Genomic DNA, 23,666 nt, shown 5'->3' on the forward strand with positions numbered 1-23,666 from the left:
ACATCCTTGGCTGTGCCACGATCAGCAGCTTGGACAGTAATCGTTACACAGTCATTTACTGACTTGACTTCACTGCAGTGGAAAAGGCAAAAAAATGATGATACTGCCAAGTAGTCATCATTAAGAATTATAGAGAATTTACAATAATCTACATGAACTGCACTGTTCTTATTAACCATTCGTATCAACCGGATGCAATGACCAGTGAAAAATCAGCTTTGATAATTAGTCACTGTTAGAGATTATTTGATACTGACCATTGAAAAAATTTAAATAAAATTCAGAGGTAAAGATGCACAGTATTGAGGGACAGGCATTATATAGAGCCACTTTGATACCAGAAAAGCAAAGAAGACAAGGAAGAAGAGAAGCAAAAGTGGGGAACCACTTCCTGTAAAGCTTTGAACTCTAATAAGGAGTCATGTAAATCAGTTTTAACAAGTACAATTTTATTTTTTTGTTGAAACTGGCATGGGATTAGAATGGAAAGAAAAGGACCAACGCAAAACAGCAAATTGTGTTTAATAGGGATAACAGTTGCTGGATGGACAAAGAGAAATGTGCTTATGTTATTGTGTCTGACGGTGGTTAGGCTGGAGATGCTCGCATGTTTATTAGTTTTATTTGAGCAGCTTTGCAGTTGCCATGGAGGTCATGGTAGTCATTGTTGTCATCGTCATGGTGGGCACGGTGATGTCTTTGAAGATGGGCTGTGTGATACCAGAGTAGGACACTTTGTTCTCACTCAGAGTTCCAATGATCATCTGGCGCATCTCCCTGCTGGCATCACCACGCACTGCCAGCAATGCCTGGATGTGCTCCTCCCTATGGAGTGTAGGAGAGAGAGAGAGAAAAAGTTCAAGACAACAGAGCAAAACCTGTTAACGGCCCAATTACTGACCAATCAGATCACTGGAAATTCATTAATCTGCAGGATTCTGACAGGGGGAAATTAGTTTACAATTAATGCTGAATTAATTAAGAGCAGCAGATATTTTTTATAGATTAGGGGAATCATTTTGCTTTTCCAGATTTTCCCTGTGTCCACTCCGGTATTACAACAGATCTTCTAACATGTGACAGAGAGAAAGTTTATCACACTGAATAAATATTTAATGGCTATTATAGATTCATTTTAATTTAACAAAGATAGTTTGTTTCCTCACAATTTACCTGACAACTGCAGCACATATTGATTTTAAGAGCAGCTTATTTTGTCATACAACCAAGTGTGTGGGTGCGTGCATGAGAACATAAAAAAACCCCCATGAGAATGAAAAACGGAGAATTGAATGGCTTTTTTTGATAAAGGCTGATGGGTAGAGCGGTCCTCCTCAACAAAACTAGATAAGCGTTATATAAATACAGACCATTTACCATTACTATAAAGCTTATTGTTAGGGCTGACTAAGGTGAGACCTGAACCATCACTTAGTAATGCTGCTATAGGCCTACACTGCCCATCTCTTTCTCTGCCTCTCCCCTCTCTTTCATCTTCCCTCTTTCCACCCACCTCTCCTCACTCCCCAGTTTTCTCTTCTCATCCCAACCAGCCGAGGCAGATGGCCGCCCACAATGAGTCTGCACAGGGTTCTTCCTGTTGATAAGGGAGTTCTTTTCGCTCCACAGTGGCCAAAGTGCTTGCTTTCTCTATAATTTAAAGGTTTTGACCTTACTATGTTTAAGTGCCATGAGATAATTTATGTTACGATTTGGCACTATAATGCTTGTCCAAAATACTGCAGCACGTGTCCTGACAAGAATCAGGAAAAGAGACCACATTTCTCCTGTATTAGCTTCACTACACTTCTACACTTCTTTTTACCCTGTTTGTAGTTTTTCCTTACTCTTGTTGAGGGTTAAGGGCAGAGGATGTCACACATGATGAGAATGATTTGTGAATATGGTCTTCAATATAAAATTTGATTGATTGTTTGACTATAAAAATGAAATTGAATTAAATGACCAAAAAATATGTATTTGGAACATATTGTGTGTGTGTGTGTGTGTGTGTGTGTGTGTGTGTGTGTGTGTGTGTGTGTGTGTGTGTGTGTGTGTGTGTGTGTGTGTGTACCTGATGTCAGGATATTTGGACAAGAGAGTGGTGACTTCAAGGTACAGTAGTGTGGGGTCAGTCAGCTTAAAGACTTCTGCAATGGCAGTGATGGCTCCGCAAAGACGGTCTGTGTCTTCACCCTACACATGACAATCAACCAAGGTTAAGCAAGCCCCTCCAAACCCAACAGGATTTCCAGGTTACATTGGCTAAACAGAGAGAGCAGCAGAACAGCCCTCCATCATTGTGCACACTGGATCTGTTCAGCTACAATACAGCAGTGTACTGATTCACTGTGCAGTCAAGGACAGACGGACAGGGTTTACATGGCTGGTCCCTGTGGTTATTAGATAGTAATGACATGTCATCCAGCAAATTTAATAATTATTCGATCTCAAACAGGTTTTCTTATTCAGAAAATGGCAGTAGTTTACCAGCCACTTAACATGGCAGTTTTCTCTAACATTACATAGGCTCAGGGATTAAAACAAAAATAACATTTCTGATGGAAATGTCCAAGGGGGTTGATTAAATACACATAATATTGTGCAATACATCTGCATTACCCTATTTTAATGTTAGTGTGCATTTATTTGGTTGTGAGAGGTCAGTGAGACCAGTCCTGAAAAACATACCCAGCTTGCTGTAATGTAGTCCACTGACCCACTGAATGCCCAGTGGGACAAATACCAGATCATTTACATAAAAACATTGTACAACCACTGCATGTACACATTGCTCAACACTGCATTATCTATCGCTCATTATAAGTTCAGACTATGAGCCACACTTATAGCTTATTTTTTAAGTGTTCATTATTGTGAACATTCACATTCTCTGGTATGTAGCACAGTGTTTGCAATGTTACTTTTTAAACAATCTTTAAGGCCTAGAAGTAAGTATTTTCTGATGCCTCTAAGAAATATCTTTAAAATAATTAAATCATTATCCTAACTGTGCAACAACTAATCGACTAGTTGCCTAATGACTACCAGTCGTCTACGAAAATCAACCCTACAAAGTAGTTAATGGTTAATATAATTATAATGCATGAATAATTTTGCAATGACATAATCCATTATATAATTATAATGCATGAATAATGTTGCAATGCCACAATCCATTATATGTAAACTCACAGCAGCCAGTTTTCTGAAGAGGAACTTGAACTGATCAGCCTCTTTGATCATCCTCTCTGCTCCTTCCCTCCTCTCATCAGCGTTTTTGAAGGTGATCCTCTTCTGCATCACTGCTTTAATGTACTCCACCACCACCCTGCGCAGGGCCTCACTTGTCATCTCCTGCGCACACCACAGCCAAAACGACATTAGATCTTATGAATAATCTCTATTTAAAACACAAGATGGCACTCACAACTCTCTGGCAGCTGTGGATCTGTGACAATATATCACATCCACATGTTGGATGCTTTTCAAGTCAGTCAGCTCCACACTGACAAACACTTACATCAAACAAACAAACATTAGAATTGTATGAAGACATCCTGCTAAGGGCCTCAGGTCAGTGCCATTCCTACCTGATTGAAGGGTTTCTTTATCTTGTTGAAGTCATTAAAGTAGTCCTCCACTGTCACACAGATAGTGTCCACAGCATGAGAGCCTATCAGCCACTTCCTGGTCAGCAGCTCATTCAGGTGATTCTGGTAAATGCATAGTCAAAATGAAACCAACTGAATGCATTAATCACTGCAGTAACCTTATGTCAAAGGCTGGTGTTGTGCCTTAATTTTACTCTCAATTAAGATGGAATGCAAAAGGGGCTTTAATTGTCTTAAGCTAATTTATGCATTGGTTAGTGCACACATGTGGTCCCTTTGACAAAACAAGTGACATCAACATAAATACCATCTGTGAAGGCACTGCAAAGATTTGTAACTGTAAACAATTACTTTTACTTTGTTAACTACTTGTAAACCAGAATTTTTACATAAGTTGTTTTACTTTGATTGTGAAAAAACTGATGAGGCAGGTTTATTTTATTTTAATAGTATTTCAGTTACGCTTACACCAATTCAAAAGTATGGAATAAAATACCAAATAATCCTTGCGCTCACTACCAATCTGTCTTCTATGCTGCTCAAGAGAGAAAAAGCCTGAGCTTTAAATTGTTCTGTATAATAGAACAAAGACTTTGCTACAAATAGAACAAACACCTTTCATATAAACAATAAATACAGTACAGTTGAAATGTCCTTACTTCAAGGTCTAGAAAGACTTCGTCCAATAGGAACTGACATCCCTCCTTAGCCACCTCATTGAGCGTCCTTTCTATAGCAGCATCACTGTCAGTGGCATCTAGTGACTGAGAGTACTTCCTCTTCAGACTGTTGATGGACTCCCTGAGGAGCACACAAACAATTCATGAATTAGAATATGGTACACAGTAAACTACAGTATAATAAATACATTTGAAATACAGAGGTATTAAATATCTTTGGGTTTATTATGAAGGCAGGACAAATCAGAATATGGCAGGCCTCCACAGTCTACAAAATTAATGGGAAACACTGCTTTGACATAGCAAGATAGCATTTGGCTGAGGTAAGCGTGCTCAGAGCTCCCTTCTAGGTAAAGAAGAAATTGAAAACAAGATGAAAAAAGATAAAGATAAAAATTTAAAATGCTGCTTTTCGTCATTTGCAGTGATATATACACTCACCGGCCACTTTATTAGGCACACCTGTTCAATTGCTTGTTAACACAAATTGCTAATCAGCCAATCACATGGAAGCAACTCTATGCATTTAGGCATCTAGACGTGGTGAAGACGACTTGCTGAAGTTCAAACCGAGCATCAGAATGGGGAAGAAAGGGGATTTAAGTGACTTTGAACGTGGCATGGTTGTTGGTGGTCTGAGTATTTCAAAAACTGCTGATCTACTGGGATTTTCACGCACAACCATCTCTAGGGTTTACAGAGAATGGTCCGAAAATATCCAGTGAGCGGCAGTTGTGTGGACGAAAATGCCTTATTGATGTCAGAGGTCCGAGGAGAATGGGCAGAGTGGTTCGAGATGATAGAAAGGCAACAGTAACTCAAATAACCACTCGTTACAACCAAGGTATGCAGAATACCTGAGATAGTATTAATATGAGATACTAAGTCATAATAATGAGATACTAAGTCATAATAATGAGATAGTAAGTCATAATTATGAGATAGTAAGTCATAATTATGAGAAACAGGATTTTTATTTTCTTCATCACAATGGGCTTCCATAGCAACCCAAACTGGAAACTGTAGTGAAATTTACATATCATCCTTCCTGTCATAGCACACAATTCTTTACAGGATCCCGGTTGACAATCCTGTGCCAGAACTGAATTGTAAAGACGGTCTGTACTGTTTGTCAATGGTGATGGTAAATCACTTTTCAAAGTCTTATCGACCATGCCAAGCGCTTGACAGTAAAAGTCAGATTGGCCCATTCATGCACAGCTTGTATACAAAAGCCTTTTCTATCACACACCATTCATACATTGTGGGTACCGCCATCAGGGGCAATTCAGGTTCAGCATCTGGCCTGAGGAGGCTTCAGGATGCAGACTGGAGGAGACAGGGATCGAACACTCCGACGTTCTGGTTAGGGGGATCACCCTCTCTATCTCTTAGGTAGCAACCTCATGAAACAGCTTAAATTCCCCCAAAATAATAACCTTAGGTTATGACGAACAAACTCAACTGAAATGGACATGCATCAAACATTTTGACATTCTGACAAAAATGTAAAAAAGTGTAAACACTAGAGCATGGACAAAATCAATTCTTACTTGAATGTCTGGCAGTTGTTGATGATGGCTATCATGTACTGGACGTAACACAGAGGCAGCTTTCTGTCTCTCAAGTGGTCTTCTTTGTAGGCCATTGCCTCTTCTCTGTACCTACATACAACACAAACATCTGTGAGGTTTACACTGATAATTAGATTTATTGCAGGCATTCATTCAATTCATCACTTTTTACATAGAAACAATATTATAAATGTTATTATTCTACCTATGTTTCCATGTTATGCTTTTTAGGAAATTTTAAATTTTAATCAATCTAAATTGATTCTGACAGCTTTCTATGCTGACTAAATTGGTAATTTTTTCTTGCTTGCTTTCCATTAAGTGCTACAGGCAGAACAGAAACTACTGTCCATCACCTAAAGTTCTTTACGTTAACTTTTAATAACCTTTTAAAACTGAAGCCGTGCATCTCCTGCAAATATTTCAGAATAAAAGTAAATTAATTCAGTCAACAGAAACGCTGGAGAGCTTTTATTTTGAAACGTGTACAGGAAGTGTTGCAAACATTTGTGTTTGGCTTTTTAAATTTGAGTCATTGGCACAACAACTGGGAGAAAAAAGTTAAGAAGCTTAAAATGTTAAATAAACTGATCTTTAAAAGCTCTATTTAAATAAAATAACACCACATCGAAATCAGGATACCTTTACTAGCAGGTCAATCTAACTACCCTTTTCAAATTTTTAGAAAAGGGTAGTTAGATTAAGGCCCCTGGCTGTTGGTGATCGTGAATAAATCCCATGATTCTAAAATGATATGTTTAAAAGATATTAGTAAGAAAGTCAAAAATACCTGATGAGGAAAGTGTTCATCTGTTTCAGGCACAGCTTCAGAACTTGCTCTTTGAAATCCCCATCAATCTGTGCAGCAACTTGAAGGTTCTGCTCAAACATCTGACAAAGAGTGATGTGAAAATACATGAAAATGAGGTAGAGAATCAGTTAAATTAATGTTGTTAGAAAATGTTTTTATCACTCACAATAGCAAGCAAAAAAGGAGGAGATATTCAAACCCTTCCACTTTTTTCAGTAAACCATAGGTCACAATGGCTCAATGTTCACAGATGTGTCCAAATTGAAATACAAAATTTACTGTAGCTCATTTGTATCGATTTTGTTATAGTGAACACTGCAAAATGATTGTATGCATGTACCATTTAAATAGCAGAGACCCTGATAAACAAAGATAATTTAATGCAGAAGGCTATCTTTTACATCTTAAGACTATTACATGCGCAAGGCCTTGGTGAGTCAGTCTTCAACTGAATTTGGAATTTCTAGGAGAATGTTGGTACACAAGAGCACAATGAAGTGGCTTTGATGCTGCAGCAGCCAAGAGCAAAATAATTATATAAAGAAGACTGGAGGGGACCCTCCTCCACAAAAGTACACTCCTGCAGAGCAGCGGCAAATTAACGAGGCTTGAAAACAACACATTTGTTGGTTCTGAATCTGGTTAAAACCTGTACGACTCATCATCTGGGGCCTGTACTACGAAGCAAGTTCACTAGCTTATCAGGGAACTTCAGGGGTGACTTTGTTACATTGGGAGTAACTTCAAGATTAACTGGTGCTATGAAAGGAGGTTAGGTTTAACCCAAGATATGCTGCCATGGCAACTTAGGCTGCAACTTAAAACTGCTCTCAACAGTTTTTGTTCATGGTTAACTCAGTGTTGCCTTATTTAAGCTGTCTCCTGCACATTTTTTAAAAACTTAATAGTTTCATAATGAACTCCACATGAGACAGACATGTGAACTACATTTTGGCACAAACTATAATGAAGTAACAACATATCACAGCATTAACTGTATTGTTTTTTCTCCTGAGACGATTTTACAGGAGATATAACCATACTGCATTTGTACCTGCAGTTTTTACACCATTTTAAATGCTCTGTTGAAATAGATAGAAATAGACACATTTCTGAAAAAGTCAAATTCATTGGATTCTTGTGTCCATGAGCAGTATTTGACATGTGAGACCTACTAGACTAGACACCACCTTACCCACCAGCCCCCTACAGCACAAACCCCCAGTGCTCAAATCTGTCCCTCTCAACAACCCAGGTGAGACATGAGCTCAAGGCAAGAAGTAGTGGGACCTGATGGCATCCTCTCAAGGGCTCCCCAAGTCCTGCATGGACAAGCTGTGCAGGATTGTGGAGCACCTACCGCATTACTTTCTTAAATCGCCTCACACAACTGTGCCAGCGTTATCTGGTCAGATGCAATTTCAGCGTGGTCTCTGTTGCCCCTCTGTGGTCAGCGTGACTGAGTTAGCCCGTTTGTGTTGTGAAGTTAACTTGGTTAGATGCAGCAGATCAGCTTAGTGCAGCATTCAACACTATTGATCATCAAATTCTATCAAGTTCCTCTCCTGTGGAATCATCTCCCACTTTCAGTTCGGGAGGCAGACAGGGTGTCTGCCTCCCTATGTTTAAGAGTAGGCTTAAAACCTTCCTTTACGATAAAGCTTATAGTTAGAGCTGGTTCAGGTTTGTCTTGGACCTGCTCGTAGTTATGCTGCTATAGGTCTAGAATGTCGGGGGACACATGGAGCTTCTCTTTCCTCTTCTCCCTCTTTATCACATTAAAGACATTAATGTCTCATCGATACATGTTACTGACTTGACTTCTTCCCCGGAGACCTTGTGTCTTAACGTTTGCAGATTCATTGGTCGAGGGTGCAGAGGATGTCACACCTTATTAAAGCCCTATGAGACAAATTGTGATTTGTGAATATGGGCTATACAAATAAAATTTGATTGATTTACTGGAGTTGAACAGCTATTTTTTTGGATAATAAAGCTATTAATGTTTTTCCTCTTTTTTAATTCCTCTTCTGTGTGAAGTTCTCTTATCTTGATTCTTGGATTTTGCTCTGCATAGAAAACTGTTTTTTTTAAAGCTGCAGCCAAACACACAAGGTTCACTCAGCAGCAGCCATCATGTATATTCACTGCCAAAGTGTTGTTGTTTTCACTTTTTGACTGATAAATGTTAATTTCTGCCAGTGCAATACATGGCTAATGTGCAAACTGAAATATATCTCAGAAATTATTTTTAAGGCCAGAGTGTCCTTCCTGAGCCAGCACCTCAATCCCAATAACAATGTATTCATGTGTTTATTCAGGGTCAGGAATACAGCATGGTCTGAAGTGAATTGAGAGTGTGCTTGTGTGGGGGGTACCTGAAATGCAATGGCAGGCAGTGTGGTCTGGTAGTATCCGTCTTGGTCAGCCTCAGGCTCCGTTTCTTTCTGCCAGTCTTTTTTATCGGTTTCCAGGGCCTTCCTCAGCCAGCCTGTTATATTTGACTGAAGACATGGACAATCACACTTAGCAAAAACACCCAAACCACTGTGACCCTAATGACTCACACAATAGCAGAGTGGGTCTACGATTTACAGGTATCAACAAGCCATTCGCACCTTGACTGGAACGGCCCCCAGCAACCCACTAACTAGTGGGGGTTTCACTGACCTTCCTGCTTAACATAATAACTTTCAACACAGGTACAGACCCACAGAGGTTAAAAACCTAAAAACCTCCCATTAGTTGGTTAGAACTGAAGAAAACTCTTGGATGAGCGATGAAAAGAAACACAAGCAAGTCCAGTTGACCATGTGCACTTTTCTGAAGTAAACAAAAGGATAATTTTCTAACATTGTTCCAAATGAAATATAGGCAAGTATGATGTGTATAAAGGCACCAAACTAAATGAATAATTTAGTCAAAATGTATTCACTTCCCTCTTGGTGTGTGGTGCTTACTGTAAAAGTCTTGACATATTTGCTGAGCAGGTCATTCACCACATCCTGAGGCAGCAGAGGTTCCAGCTGGTTGATGTCACACTCTGAATGGAGCTCTGGATGGCCCATCATCTCCACACTGAAACATACACATGAACAGACTTTGACTCATTACTATTTCCATCTGCAGGTGCCTCTTGGATTCTATAAGCTTGTGATAACACATAATGAGTTGATACATATTTTACATTAAATTAACTGTTGGATATTTTGGTAAATATGATTTACTAATGTTTTATAACAACATTATCAGTAGACTGTAATTTAGAGTCTAGATGTGAAGGGAAATCATACAAACAATTAGGGATGCACGATATATATCAGTCCGATATATTAACAGCTCGATAATGGGAATTTTATATTATTATTTATTTATCGGAAATTATAGCCGATAAGATGTCCGATAAGCACAGCGCGTCTGTTCGTGCTCATGACATCATACATCCGTGCCTGTCCATACCTGCGTGATGTGTTTCCATCGGAACTGAAAACTGTGTCGCTGGTGTGGAAGTTTTTCACACTTTCTGAGAGTAACTGTAGGATTGCAATTTGCAACAAATGTGCAAAGGTTCAGATGGGGAAAAACATTTGCAAATTTGAACCCTACCAATCTCATAAGTCACCTTAGAGTCTGTCATCGCGACAAAGATGTATGGCGAGAATACAAGGCGCTTGCAGCCAGCGTTACTTCACTTTTATATATATATATATATATATATATATATATATATATATATATATATATATATATATATTATACACGCACACACACTACTGTTCAAAAGTTTGGGGTCACTTAGAAATTTCCTTATTTTTCAAAGAAAACCACTGTTTTTTTCAATGAAGATAACATTAAATTAATCAGAAATACACTCTATACATTGTTAATGTGGTAAATGACTATTCTAGGTGGAAACGTCTGGTTTTTAATGAAATATCTACATAGGTGTATAGAGGCCCATTTCCAGCAACTATCACTCCAGTGTTCTAATGGTACATTGTGTTTGCTAATCGCCTTAGAAGACTAATGGATGATTAGAAAACCCTTGAAAACCCTTGTGCAATTATGTTAGCACAGCTGAAAACTGTTTTGCTGGTGAGAGAAGCTATAAAACTGGCCTTCCTTTGAGCTAGTTGAGTATCTGGAGCATCACATTTGTGGGTTCGATTATACTCTCAAAATGGCCAGAAAAAGAGAACTTTGATGTGAAACCCGCCAGTCTATTCTTGTTCTTAGAAATGAAGGCTATTCCATGCGAGAAATTGCAAAGAAACTGAAAATTTCCTACAACGGTGTGTACTACTCCTTCAGAGAACAGCACAAACGGGCTCTAACCAGAGTAGAAAGAGAAGTGGGAGGCCCGTGCACAACTCAGCAAGAAGACAAGTATATTAGAGTCTCTAGTTTGAGAAATAGACGCCTCACAGGTCCTCAACTGGCAGCTTCTTTAAATGGTACCCGCAAAACGCCAGTGTCAACGTCTACAGTGAAGAGGCGACTCCGGGATGCTGGCCTTTGGCAGAGTGGCAAAGAAAAAGCCATATCTGAGACTGGCCAATAAAAAGAAAAGATTGATATGGGCAAAAGAACACAGACATTGGACAGAGGAAGATTGGAAAAAGTGTTATGGACAGACGAATCAAAGTTTGAGGTGTTTGGATCACACAGAAGAACATTTGTGAGACGCAGAACAGGGGAAAAGATGCTGGAAGAGTGCCTGACGCCACCTGTCAAGCATGGTGGAGGTAATGTGATGGTCTGGGGCTGCTTTGGTGCTGGTAAAGTGGGAGATTTGTACAAGGTAAAGGGATTTTAAATAAGGAAGGCTATCACTCCATTTTGCAACGCCATGCCATACCCTGTGGACAGCGCTTGATTGGAGCCAATTTCCTCCTACAACAGGACAATCGACCCAAAGCACACCTCCAAATTATGCAAGAACTATTTAGGGAAGAAGCAGGCAGCTGGTATGCTGTCTGTAATGGAGTGGCCAGCGCAGTCACCAGATCTCAACCCCATTGAGCTGTTGTGGGAGCAGCTTGACCGTATGGTACGCAAGAAGTGCCCATCAAGCCAATCCAACTTGTGGGAGGTGCTTCAGGAAGCGTGGGGTGAAATCTCTACAGATTACCTCAACAAATTAACAGCTAGAATGCCAAAGGTCTGCAATGCTGTAATTGCTGCAAATGGAGCATTCTTTGACGAAAGCAAAGTTTGAAGAACAAAATTTATATTTCAAATAAAAATCATTATTTCTAACCTTGTCAATGTCTTGACTATATTTTCTATTCATTTTGCAACTCATTTGATAAATAAAAGTGTGAGTTTTCATGGAAAACACGAAATTGTCTGGGTGACCCCAAACTTTTGAACGGTAGTGTGTGTATATGTATATATATATATATATATATATATATATATATATATATATTGCAATTTTACCCTCAGGTGAGCATAAACTGCAGGCTATGAACTTTTTTTTAAGAAACGTGAAATTATTATCGGTATTGGCCATGTGAAGCATGTAATTATCGGTGATCGTATCGGCCGGAAAAGTTAACATCGTGCATCCGTACAAACAATCATCATATTGGGGTTGAATTACTGTGATAAAGCCTAATGTAGTGGAGGCAAGCACTCATCTATACATACTGGGGTTGATTCATTGTCTAATATCTTATCGAGTTCACCATGGAGAGTTGTCGCACAGACACCATGGAAAATACATCAGAATATTGACAATACACATTAGAAATGCACTGAACCCCTTGTTTTCTATGTGCTGACTAACTAATAAAGTTCTGTCTTTGAACTGGTGAAAGTCCAAAATTATATACCTAATTCACATACAGCTATAAGTATTTACATTTATTTGTGTACCTCTTGTATGTGTTGAGAACCCAGGTTAACATGGACACGATCTCATTTGCCTCCAAGTCCTCAGCAGCCAGTTCTTTGACACGAGTGGACACAGCATTGTGGTAGAGACTGAAAAACCTGAGAAACACATATGCAAAATTGCACATGTTAATGTTTAAATGGTCTGTACACATGCACTCTGTATGTATGTATGTATGTATGTATGTATGTATGTATGTATGTATGTATGTATGTATACATACATATATACACACAGATACATATCATATACAGTATATACACAGACACACATAAACATTCACTCATATACATACATATATAGATGTATAGGATAGATCACACATCAGTCATACACACTGGTGGCATAGCCGTCAGGCGCAGTGGGGTTTAGAATCTACCTACATAGACATACATATATACACTGCTCGTTAAGGGAACACTTAATTATGACAGTATAGAACCAAGTCAGTAAACTTCAGGGATATTAATCTGTTCATTTAGAAACCGTTACCAAGTTCCCTCTCGTCCGCATTTCAGCCAGCAAGTCAAACCAGCCCTTTATAAACCTGTCTCTAGAGTGAGAGTGTTCTCCACAGCGGAGACATTGTTAGTGCCAGCAGGGCATCAAAGCCTCTCTGCAAACAATGTGGACAAGTACATTTCTTTGAAGGAAAAAAAAAAATCCTAATACATATATTTAATAATGATAATCATACAATACAATAACAGTGAAGTTTAGGTACAGTACATTTTTTACATGCTGCACCTTAATGGATATTTATTTTACTATTTTTGAATGAGTGTTTATTTTGTCATTAGACTTTTGTAAAAAATAACTTAAGTAGGAAAGTGACAGCCATAGTTAACCAGGGTTGAATAAAAATAATTACAAGAATCTGTTTTATGTTCCTTGTTTCTACTGCACTGAAAACGTATCAAACCGTGACCTCAAAAACCGAGGTAGGTACCGAACCGTGATTTTTGTGTACCGTTCCACCCCTAGCAGCTTACGTTCACCACGGCGTCGCCAAACTTTTTCACAACTGTTACATGTGCTCAGTGTGAACATGCTTTCATCTGAGAAGACAATGGGGGGCCGGGGGCGGACCTGTCTATTCTGGTGTTCTCTGACAAAAGCCAATCAAGCTGCATGGTGCAGTAAGGACAGGTCCCATTAGTGGACATCGTTTTGTGTTCTGCTACTGTCCTCGTCACCCCTGTGTAGGCAGATCCTGAAGGCATTTATGCCATTGATTGGCCCTCATGTTCCACTGACCTAAATCCAATGGAGCACCTATTGGACGGTATGAATTAGTTTATCGGACGTTTCAGTGAAACCCCAAATGTGATGGGGAGAATCATTGAATAGGCTTGGTTTAACGGAACGACTGAAATGTCTTTTCACTATAAATGTTGCAATATAGGGCCCCTATAAAATTGTTGGCTGCTGAGCCAGTGAAAATATACATAGGACCAACAAAAGTGGACTAGTGAGGGAATGTGTCTGAAACCTGCTCCGTGTTGACAGAAAAACTGAGTGATTCACTTCGAATTGTGTATCCATTACCTGTTGGAAGTGTTGTAGTGTGGGGGAAAGCACTGCACCATGAGGTTCTTGACAACAATGAGGTCATCCAGAACATATTTCCTGGTTATTTCGAGAAGACGAACCAGCCACATTTTATCTTCATCTCTCGTCACCGACTGGGAGCCCTCAATGCGAGTGCTGACTGTTCCCTCCAACACCTACAACAGATACACAGGGCTGAGTGAGCATGGCTCTGTCTGAGGTTTATTCCACAACAAAATCCAAAAGAACAGGATTAGCCAGATGAGGATGAGGGGATCAAAGAAGAGAAGGATGAATTCTCATCAGAAGTAGATGATGAAGAGTCGGGTGAAGAAAAACCACTAGACGCAGGGAGCAAACTGAGTACAAAGGGAAAAATAAACTTCAATCCAACTGCCAAAATAATAATCTTCATAAATTTGAGAAAAAATGATTACTCTGATCCCTCTTCTTACCACAAACATCTTGTCCTTCCATTGTTTGGGTCGCCCAGGTGGGATGAACCCAGTCTGCTTTTTACGGTCAACCATACGCCGATCGATCTTCTCCTCCCTCTCAATGATACGAACCACTGACACCAGCATAGTAGGGTCACGGCGAACTGTTACCATGGACCTCTGCAGTACCATCCATAACTGTTTTGCCAGCTCATCTGACAAGCCCTGAACCTGGAAAAGAACAGAGGCTATAATCTGACAACCTTAAATATTTAATTTATGCGGCAACATAAATAAAAAAAAAAAGATAACTCATTTGTTTATTCAAAAGTGAAATGAACTGTCTGTAGTTTAAGACTAAATCTACTAACTCTACAATGACGGTCATTGTTTTCAAATGAATTGATATTTCTATATAGGAAGATTGGTTTAAACTTGTTTTATTAGTAATTGATGTTTCCTGCAGCAAGAATATGCTGTTCACTACAAAGTCTTCCTACAACAAAGATGTCTCTGCACTTAGTGAAAGTGAAAATGGTCTATATCTACACACTATTCTTGTAAAGATAAATCTTTGTATTAAAAAAGACATGATGGTGTATCTGCACTCATGTCAGGATACAGGGGAAAAAAGTAACTGAGGTGGGTGTAACATGAACCCAGTTGAGTTATCTGCCTGGAGTTGTCCTTCCTGGTCCGGCAAAAGACCAGGGGTCTCATTTATAACCGTTGCGTACGCACAAAACGGGGCCTGAAACGTGCGTACCCCACTTCTCACGCAAACGTTGGGATTTATAAAAACAAACTTGACAGGAAAATTTGCGTATTTCCACGCAAACTCTGACCCATGCGTACGAACGTTTTGGAGACGGGAAAGTGGCGACGCAGACGTGAGGTGGTGAACTGAAGCAGATTATTGATCCACATTAAACAACAGGGTTAGTTGTGCTCCCGCGACATATCTGTTCCACACGAACCTTTTAATTGAAAAATATATAAAACAACTTACAGCTAATTACGTTCAGATTCCATTAAACAGCGGAGTTACAGAGCCGAGTCATTAACAGTTTTAATAATATCTTCTAACACTGTGCATGTGTATCATCAAATCGCTGCAGTGAACGTGACTGTGCCATCAGGCGCACAGAGGCACAGAGCGCACAGAGCGCACTGGAGATCACTTACAAGAAATGAAGAAACTTTCCAAATAATATCCCAGAGTGGAGGTTAGGATCCACTGATGTGAGGGAATCGGTCCCATGCTCTAAATAAATAAATACTGCCGTGACACTGGTGCGTGATTCTGCGTGATGGATGCATGCGAATGGAAGGATGAGGAGGAAACGAGGGTTCAGCGATGTCTGATCAGCTGATATAGATTCTATAGATCTGTGTTCTGTGATCTTTGTGCTGAATTGAGTCCAGTATCACACAGATCGACCGACGGAACCGAACCATCCCAGTACAAACACAACCATATAATAATGATTCTGTTAAATTCTATAGATTGAGGACATCACAGCTGTCTCTGAATTTAATAATCCTGCAGTTTTGGATGATTAAAATACGAACAGACAATACAACAAGTTCCCTCAAATTCTGAGAGTTTTTTTTTTTTTGCCTCCACCTTTGAATTGGATCTTTTTTTATTTCATGCTCTGTTCTTTCTATCGTCTTCACTCTCACACATTGTGTTAACAGCAGCAGAGTATCAGTGTATTCTCTTTATTAGTGACATCACTGCTGTCCCATAAAATCTCTCTTCACCTCCACCTCACTAACAAACACCTTGATGTCAGTGTCAGAAAGTTTCGCTTCCTCTTCTCATCGCTTGATGCCGTGACTTTGTTATGACTCACGTTGGAAACCCATTGGTCAGCAGCATAATTTAATATTCATGACGTGCTTTGCATTGACCATTTATGGTTGAAAGTGGGCATGTGGAGGGGGGACTTGAATGCAGATCCACGTACGAACGTTTCCAGGTGGACTGATTTATAAAGTGAACATTGCGTTCAGGTGTTCGTGCGCACGGTTTTATAAATCGGAATTTTCTCAATTCCGGCGTTTGTGCACATGTACACTTTTAGTATGAATCCCACGCAATGTTTTATAAATGAGACCCCAGGGCTGAGGGTGGAGCCTGGTTTAATGCAAAGCAAAGGACTTTTAGTTCGGTCCTCAAGCAAAGGACCGAACTAAAAGTGCTGGCATCGTGGGGGGGATTCGGGTATCTTTGCCTTGAGATTTAGTTACCTTTTCTGTTGTTCTCCCCCGGGTTTGTTTATGGTTTTGTCAGTTATATCGCAAATGTTGATACATTTTCTATATATTGTGCAGCCCGAGTTTGTATATAATGTAAACATTTTAGGAAAAATAAACCCAACCTTTTTTTTACTTTAAACTTGTATTTTGTGCCTTGACTGCTGCTTGGTCCAAGGCAGCAATCTACCTCAAATTGTTAGAGGGTACCGCTAGTTGTGTTCAGGGAGAATAAATGTTGGGGGAGAAAATATTGAGGTATTGAAATAATCTGATCTCTTACATGGTAAAGTCAACATTATGTACTTTTCCCAGCCTTGATTTCATCATTAAAACAGAGATAAGACATGCTCGCAATTCTCCTGAAAACATTTTCTTTTAAAACACTTTTACTTTGGATCCTTATTAGAACACCATCAGTAAAATCTGGCAGGTCCTCCAAATTATTCACACTACAAGAACATCATCTGATCAGGAAGGGCTGAATTAGTGACGGAAGCTCAACAGTGATCCAAAATGTCCAAAACGTGGAATAGATAAGAGATTAATCAATGAAAATATGTGTGCTGTTTGAATCACATTAATTATACGTTATCAAGGTAACAAAACACACACACACACACTTCTTACAATGTTTAGTGTCTCCCTAACCACACTAGGGCTGCAACAACGAATCGATTATAGTAGATTAAAAAAATATTTAGCAACTAATTTAGTAATCGATTAGTCAGGTCTGATACAATATAAGGCACACACTGTGGCAGCGTCTCCTGAGGTGGGGGCAGAAAATTAACGACACCATCTGTCAGCGTTTGAAAAATGGCGAAGACATTCAAAGACATTAAACAAGAAAGATATCTTGAACTTGGATAATGACTAGTCAGAATTAAAATGTAGATATCGGAATCTGAAATTATCATCTTAATTAAGTTGCAGAAATCTGTAATACATTTAGAAACAGCCTTGTACAAGAAGATGAAGTTGCTTTTGGAATAAACTGCTGGAAAGAGTAAAATGTAGCTTTTGTATTTTTATCCAATGAATTGAAAAAAAATAACAGATAAATTGATTATCAAAATAATCGTTAGTTGCAGCCCTAAACCACACTGATGCTATACGATTCCCTGGTGTTTCAGTTAAGTTACTTACATCTTCAAAGTAGATCGAGATGAGGTTCATGTCACTGGTGTTCCTGCTGTCCATACGATACTGCTCATACATGAGGTCATCCCGTGAACACTCCAGCTCTATCAGCTTCCTGTGGGCTTGCAGCAGGTCTGCCTGCTCTATCAGTTGCTGCGTCTCAGCAACAATTTCAGGTACTGTAAATACAGAAAAGTGACAGACAGATTGCTTAAGAGATAGCAGGAGAGAAGTTCATCTGTAACAGGGTCAAGACAAGAACTTTTTCTTTCCATGATGAGACAGAGTCAGAATTCATGGGTTCCTTGTTGCCTCAAACCTATCGAAGGCCCAGGATGTTTCAGCAATAATAGTGTCTTCTCTAGAGCAGGAGTCTCCAGTTTGACTGGACAATTGATGGATCCATCACCCGACCACTTGGTCAGACAAGTGTGAAGCCCAATTCATGCTTCTGCGTCTAAGTACGCACATAGCCTACGCACAGTGCCATGCATTCATAATTCTATGCTAGTGTTAAGTGTCTTCCGGTTTCTGGTTCGCTTATTTACAAATTCTCTGGCGTCTCTGTTTACTTCAGAACAATGGCGAGTGATAACAAGCGTATTGTGTTGGAGTTGGAGCTGATAGATGTTGAAGAGCAATTACTATTCCCTAAAAAACTGCAATGCAGAAAAGAAAGACGTCGTACATGTTTGTTCCTTCAATTCAATTCAAAAATGGTGCAGAGTCTGCTGGAAATGCGATGCTACAAAGCAGACCAATCACAGCTTTTGCGGTCTGCATCGCCTCGAAGCATGGAGGCGAGACATTTTTGGGGAGGTGCACGTCAGGGTACGGCGTAGGGCTCTGCGTAGGGTACACGTCTATTGGTCTTTAGGTTAATAGTGAGAGAAGCACGAGAATTTTCGCTTCTCGCCGCTTTCGCCTCCGGTGTGTCCCTGGCGTAGCCGGGCTGGAGGCACTCTGACTCGGTCAGTGGAGCTCGTGCGAGGCGCCTGGCCCTACAGTAGATTCATTTTTTTGCTCAATGCAGTTCACTCTCGATTATTTGTGAGAGAAATATGGACATTCGTCCGGCACTCATTTATACCCCCCCGAAAAATAAAACCTCGTCGGATCTCCACGAATTACACAATTCACCTAAATCGTTTTTACAAAAGCGGGAGATGCAAAAAAGCGAGTAATTTGCATGCATGAGTGGTACCTGTGCTCATAGCCCAGCACTGTGCGGCTGGATTGGCATTCGCTAGAGAACACCGGCAGGTCCGCCACTGGTGCCCCTGGAGCAGCACAAACACTGTGGCTGTGGCTCAGGTAGAGCAGTGTTATCCCTGTCTCCCCGGTTCCACATGCCAAACTTTCCTGAGGCAAGATACTGAACCTGATGACTGTGCCGGCAGTGTCTAAATGATGATGTGTGGTGGAGAGTGCTACACTGTATTTAAAAGTGCTTCACATAGATGAACTGTATAAATGTGTGTGTGTGTGTGTGTGTGTGGATGGCAAAACTGTAGTGTAAGGTGCTCAGAGTGGTCATCAAGACTAGAAACTAGCTATATGAATACAAACCATTTTCTATTAACAGACCATTCAGACAAACACAGTTACAGCTTCATGCCATGTAAAAGTTGAGTGTGAACGGCAGTTTTAATATCACAGCTCAACAGCCAAAATGACACATCATTTAAAAACAGAAGAATAACCCGTCTGTGTTGAGATGCTCCATCAGCTCTGGGTTTAACGTTTGATGCTTTGAGTGCAAACATATTAGAACAAGCACTTAAATTAATTTGATTGAATAATTTTAATGTGTAGCAAATACTATGTTTATTTATATATTTTTTTAATTTAAAAGGTGACCACTAAATATGCAATGAGGGCACTCAATGCACCGTGGCTCATCTAGTTCTGGACATAATGAGCAGATTTTTTTCTCTGTGACCAATTGATTGGGTGAGAGTATGTGCAATTTCAGTCAACTGAGATTTAATGTTGTCTACTGTTGATATTGCCTGTGATTGGTAACACATGAGTCACATCTTTTGTGTGGGCTTGAAATTAACTTACCAGAGAAAATGTTTTTAAGGTTTTCCACAGCGGAGGCCAGCTGACTGTGTTGAACTACAGCATCTTTGACATCTTTCAGGTTCTCAATGGTGTTGATGCTCTGCCTCCAATCCTTACTCACATCAGCCAATGAGCTCTGGATATCTTTGACATCCAGCAGGGCACTGTGCAGCTGGGTCAGACCAGTGCGAACGCCATCCAACTGGGACTGGATGGCTGCCTGAAGAACGTTAGGGGTGGTCAAGAAACAGACATCATTGTTACTTCAATTTGCTCTTCTCTGGAAAGCATTATCTTAAAGGGGACATAGCATGCAAATTCCACTTTGTTAGTGCTTCTACACGTTAATGTGGGTATCTGGCATGTCTACCAACCCAAAAACTCTGGAAAAAAAACACTTGCGCGTTTTGTTATGGTTCCTCTAAGTCAGAAATGTCATGCTTGAGCGACTCGATTGAGCTTCCTGGGTTTTGTGTCGTAACAAGGAACTGGAAGTCTCCCTACATGGTCTTGGCCCACCCCCCACCTCATCCCCCCCGCCCCCCCACACTCGTTACGCCGGGTTTACACCGGAAGCAGCGAGGCGCCGTTCTCAAGCGCGCAGCCGCCTGGCTGTTCACACGGGACGTGCATTTCTCCGCTGGTCAGCCCCATAGACTGTATATATAAGGTCAGCCCGCGATACTGCTTTCTCCGCTTGTTGTTGTACCCGTTGAATGTCGGGGTTCGGGGTAAATGATGGTCTTCATAGGCCCCCACCCTCTCTTTCTGCTTGTGTGCGCTTGTAGTGGATGGGCAGAGGGGGACATTTAATTATGTGATTGGGAAAATTAAAACTCCAGGACAACAGAAGGGGAATACAAAGTATGGGATGCATATTTGATAATTTATATCATATAAAATATGTAATTTATATCGTTTAAAATCATGGGGGAGAGGGGAGGGGGGCTGGCTCATTAGCATTTAAAGGAACAGGCACTCAAAAGGATCACTCTGTGGAGGGCTGTTTTATACAGGGTAAAAAGGGTGCTGTTTTAAATGATCCTTGTGGTATTTTGACCAAAGTATGTTACAGACATTTCATTAAGACCCCAAGGAACCATATCAACTTGTGGTAAAATGGGCCTGCTATGTCCCCTTTAAGGACACCTAAAAAATCCTTTCAACATTTGCACAAATGTTCACTTAGACTCGCAGATTAACAGACTCAATTTTTGGTTTTGAAAGGCCAAGGGTGGCCTCAAAATATGTTTTTGGCCTTATAAACATGATGATATCTCAATATTGCCTTAAGTGAATTTAGTTAAATTTTGACCACTTACATTAAGGATTAATTGATTAGGTTTGCGTCGTCAAATGTCATGGGGTCCTCATATGATTCAGGAAAACATAATTATGTAAACTGACACTGCACTGGTTGGTGGAGGCATACAACTGCAGTTTGGTATTTCTAGTTATCAGTGTGGTTCTATTGTGTCAATTATAAACAAAATGCAAACAAATGAATGCTTGATTTCTTTATATAGTTGTTTTCAAAAATGAACATTCCAATATTCTGGAAATGTTTCCAAGTTCACCTTCCACATATAAAGAAAGCAGCAGTTCAAAACAACAACAGGCAAGGGGTGGCGCCTGGCGGAGCATGCTGGGGGAGGACATTTTTTAATTCTGCTGTGGAAATCACATGCATTTGTTTGCAGCACATCTCTGCCCTTACCAAAAGCTCTCAAATCTTGCTGTTGTCAGATTTTTGCAGATGAGTAAGATCTAATGCATTTTTATAAAATCTCTGGTTTAAATTTGTAATTGCCCTTTTTCTGTCTGGGGAGCACTTTGTAAACATGTTTACACCCAAATAATGCAAAAGCCCTCAAACATAGACAAATACAATGTTGCTAGACATTTTAAAGGTCGGAAGACCGGGGGGGGGGGACTGGGAGATAGCAGGAAGGAAAGAGAAGTTTGTTCCAGTAGAATCGTTAACTGGTATGAAGTCACGTTAACTGCATTTGCTGTGTTACTTTGACATGCAAGCTTCACTAACATATTCTTTGAATACTTGACAACTTTATTAATTTATCATTTAAAATCAAATCTTCATCACTGATCATTTACCAAGCAAATATATCAACCATTCCCTGGTCCCAGCTTCTGAGGACTGGTGAGGAATTCCTGCTTTTCACTATCTTTTGTCATATGAGTGTGATTAAATTTGGTTTTCAGATGGCTGACATCTGAAGAAAATGTGAGGCTTTCCAATAGCTTCTGAGATTTTACTTACAAAACAGTTATTTGTGAACAGAAGAGTGAGTGAATACATGAAATGAAGGTGTGTGTCCTTTATTGCACCCTGTTGTCTGTTAACACATCACCTTCAGCCTGGCTTCCACTGAGGCCTTTTTGCGAGCCTCTCTTCGTCTGTACTGCTCCACTTTGTCCAGCTGATCAGATCTCTGCAGCATTCCTGCCACCCGCTGCACTGCGGTGGCAACCGCCTCCCGACTTGTCTCCTCCATAGTATTTCTCTATATCGTATCTGAGGGCTTCATGTAAATGCTCCGAGGCTTAAAGAGAAACACAGAGTGTAACCCAGAGTGTTACACACACCAACAATCACTTCATGTGTAAGGTTATGGGGACATGGTACAAATTGACCAGGAAGCATAGAGGGACAGTTATGCCACATCCTTTGTCACATCTTCTCCTCAGAGCTGTTCAGTTGTTGCACTGTTACATGGCCTAACTGGTTCAATGTAGCAGCGAGTTTAAACATTATATTGCAAGCAGCTAACGACTAAGCGGTTACCTAAAGTAGCATAGCGTTTACTCTAACAGACGGTTATACTATTTACTGTGACATACAAGGTGTCCATTAAAACATTAGCTCAGCCCATAAATTAAATTTAATCTTTCAGTTTAATACACTTGACAGCATAAGCTAAGCTAACAACAAACCGAAAGAGGCTAACACTATCTTAACGTCTGTGAAACAAGCTCATTATACAATCCCAGTAAATATCCTTACCAGAGGGATTTAAAGCATAAACATGATGAAGATGAAATCCATGTCTACAAATATAACGAGAATTTTAAGTACGTGTTTGCGCTGTTATGGTTCCACTTCCTCCTTACAGCGGTTTCTGCTTCTTCTTTGGGGTTTTATCGGCGGTTGGCAAACAACGATTTGGAGCATTACCGCCACCAGCTGATATGGAGTGTGGATTAAGATCGTACGTCGTGTCCGTGACGTCGGCCGTTGGTTTCTGAAGAGTGAAAATCTTCTTCTTCTTCTTCTTCTTCTTCTTCTTCTTCTTGTAGTGTTTATTGGCGGTTGGCAAACCAGCTTATAGGTGCATTACCGCCACCTTCTGGACTGGAGTGTGGATCAGTAGATTAGCAGTAAACAAACAAACAAACAAACAAAAATAAATAAATAAATAAAAACAAACAACAAAAACAAAACCGGACAAATAACCTAAAATTAAATTATTTCCTTAAGTCCTGTTTCTCTTAAATAGTTGTTAAGAAGATTATGTATATGTTTTTGTCTTTCGTAAAAAAAAATTTAATGTGATGATTTGCTTTTCGTCTTTTAATCCTGATATTAATTCCTTTCTTTGTTCATTAT

General features: G+C 39.9%; 1 protein-coding gene across 2 annotated transcripts; it reads right to left on the minus strand.

Moving 5' to 3' along the window:
• Positions 1 to 428: 428 nt before the first annotated feature.
• On the minus strand, positions 429 to 23,329 carry exoc3 (exocyst complex component 3). Of its 2 annotated transcripts, none has more exons than XM_035170232.2 (16): positions 23,136 to 23,329; positions 22,411 to 22,602; positions 20,039 to 20,258; positions 17,978 to 18,150; positions 14,585 to 14,797; positions 14,127 to 14,305; positions 12,560 to 12,676; positions 9,640 to 9,757; positions 9,058 to 9,183; positions 6,659 to 6,759; positions 5,848 to 5,958; positions 4,274 to 4,415; positions 3,594 to 3,716; positions 3,196 to 3,357; positions 2,075 to 2,196; positions 429 to 825 (listed from the first exon to the last, which is right to left on the minus strand). In XM_035170232.2, exons 2-16 carry the CDS (start codon positions 22,552 to 22,554, stop codon positions 621 to 623), a joined length of 2,256 nt encoding a protein of 751 aa, XP_035026123.1. In that variant the 5' UTR covers positions 22,555 to 22,602; positions 23,136 to 23,329; the 3' UTR covers positions 429 to 620. The 2 variants fall into 2 exon arrangements, with proteins under 2 accessions (XP_035026123.1, XP_035026122.1); XM_035170231.2 differs by having other exon boundaries at positions 23,064 to 23,328.
• Between the last annotated feature and the right edge of the window lie 337 nt (positions 23,330 to 23,666).

Source organism: Hippoglossus stenolepis, chromosome 11, assembly GCF_022539355.2.
Source record: "Hippoglossus stenolepis isolate QCI-W04-F060 chromosome 11, HSTE1.2, whole genome shotgun sequence".
Taxonomy (NCBI): Eukaryota; Metazoa; Chordata; class Actinopteri; order Pleuronectiformes; family Pleuronectidae; genus Hippoglossus; species Hippoglossus stenolepis.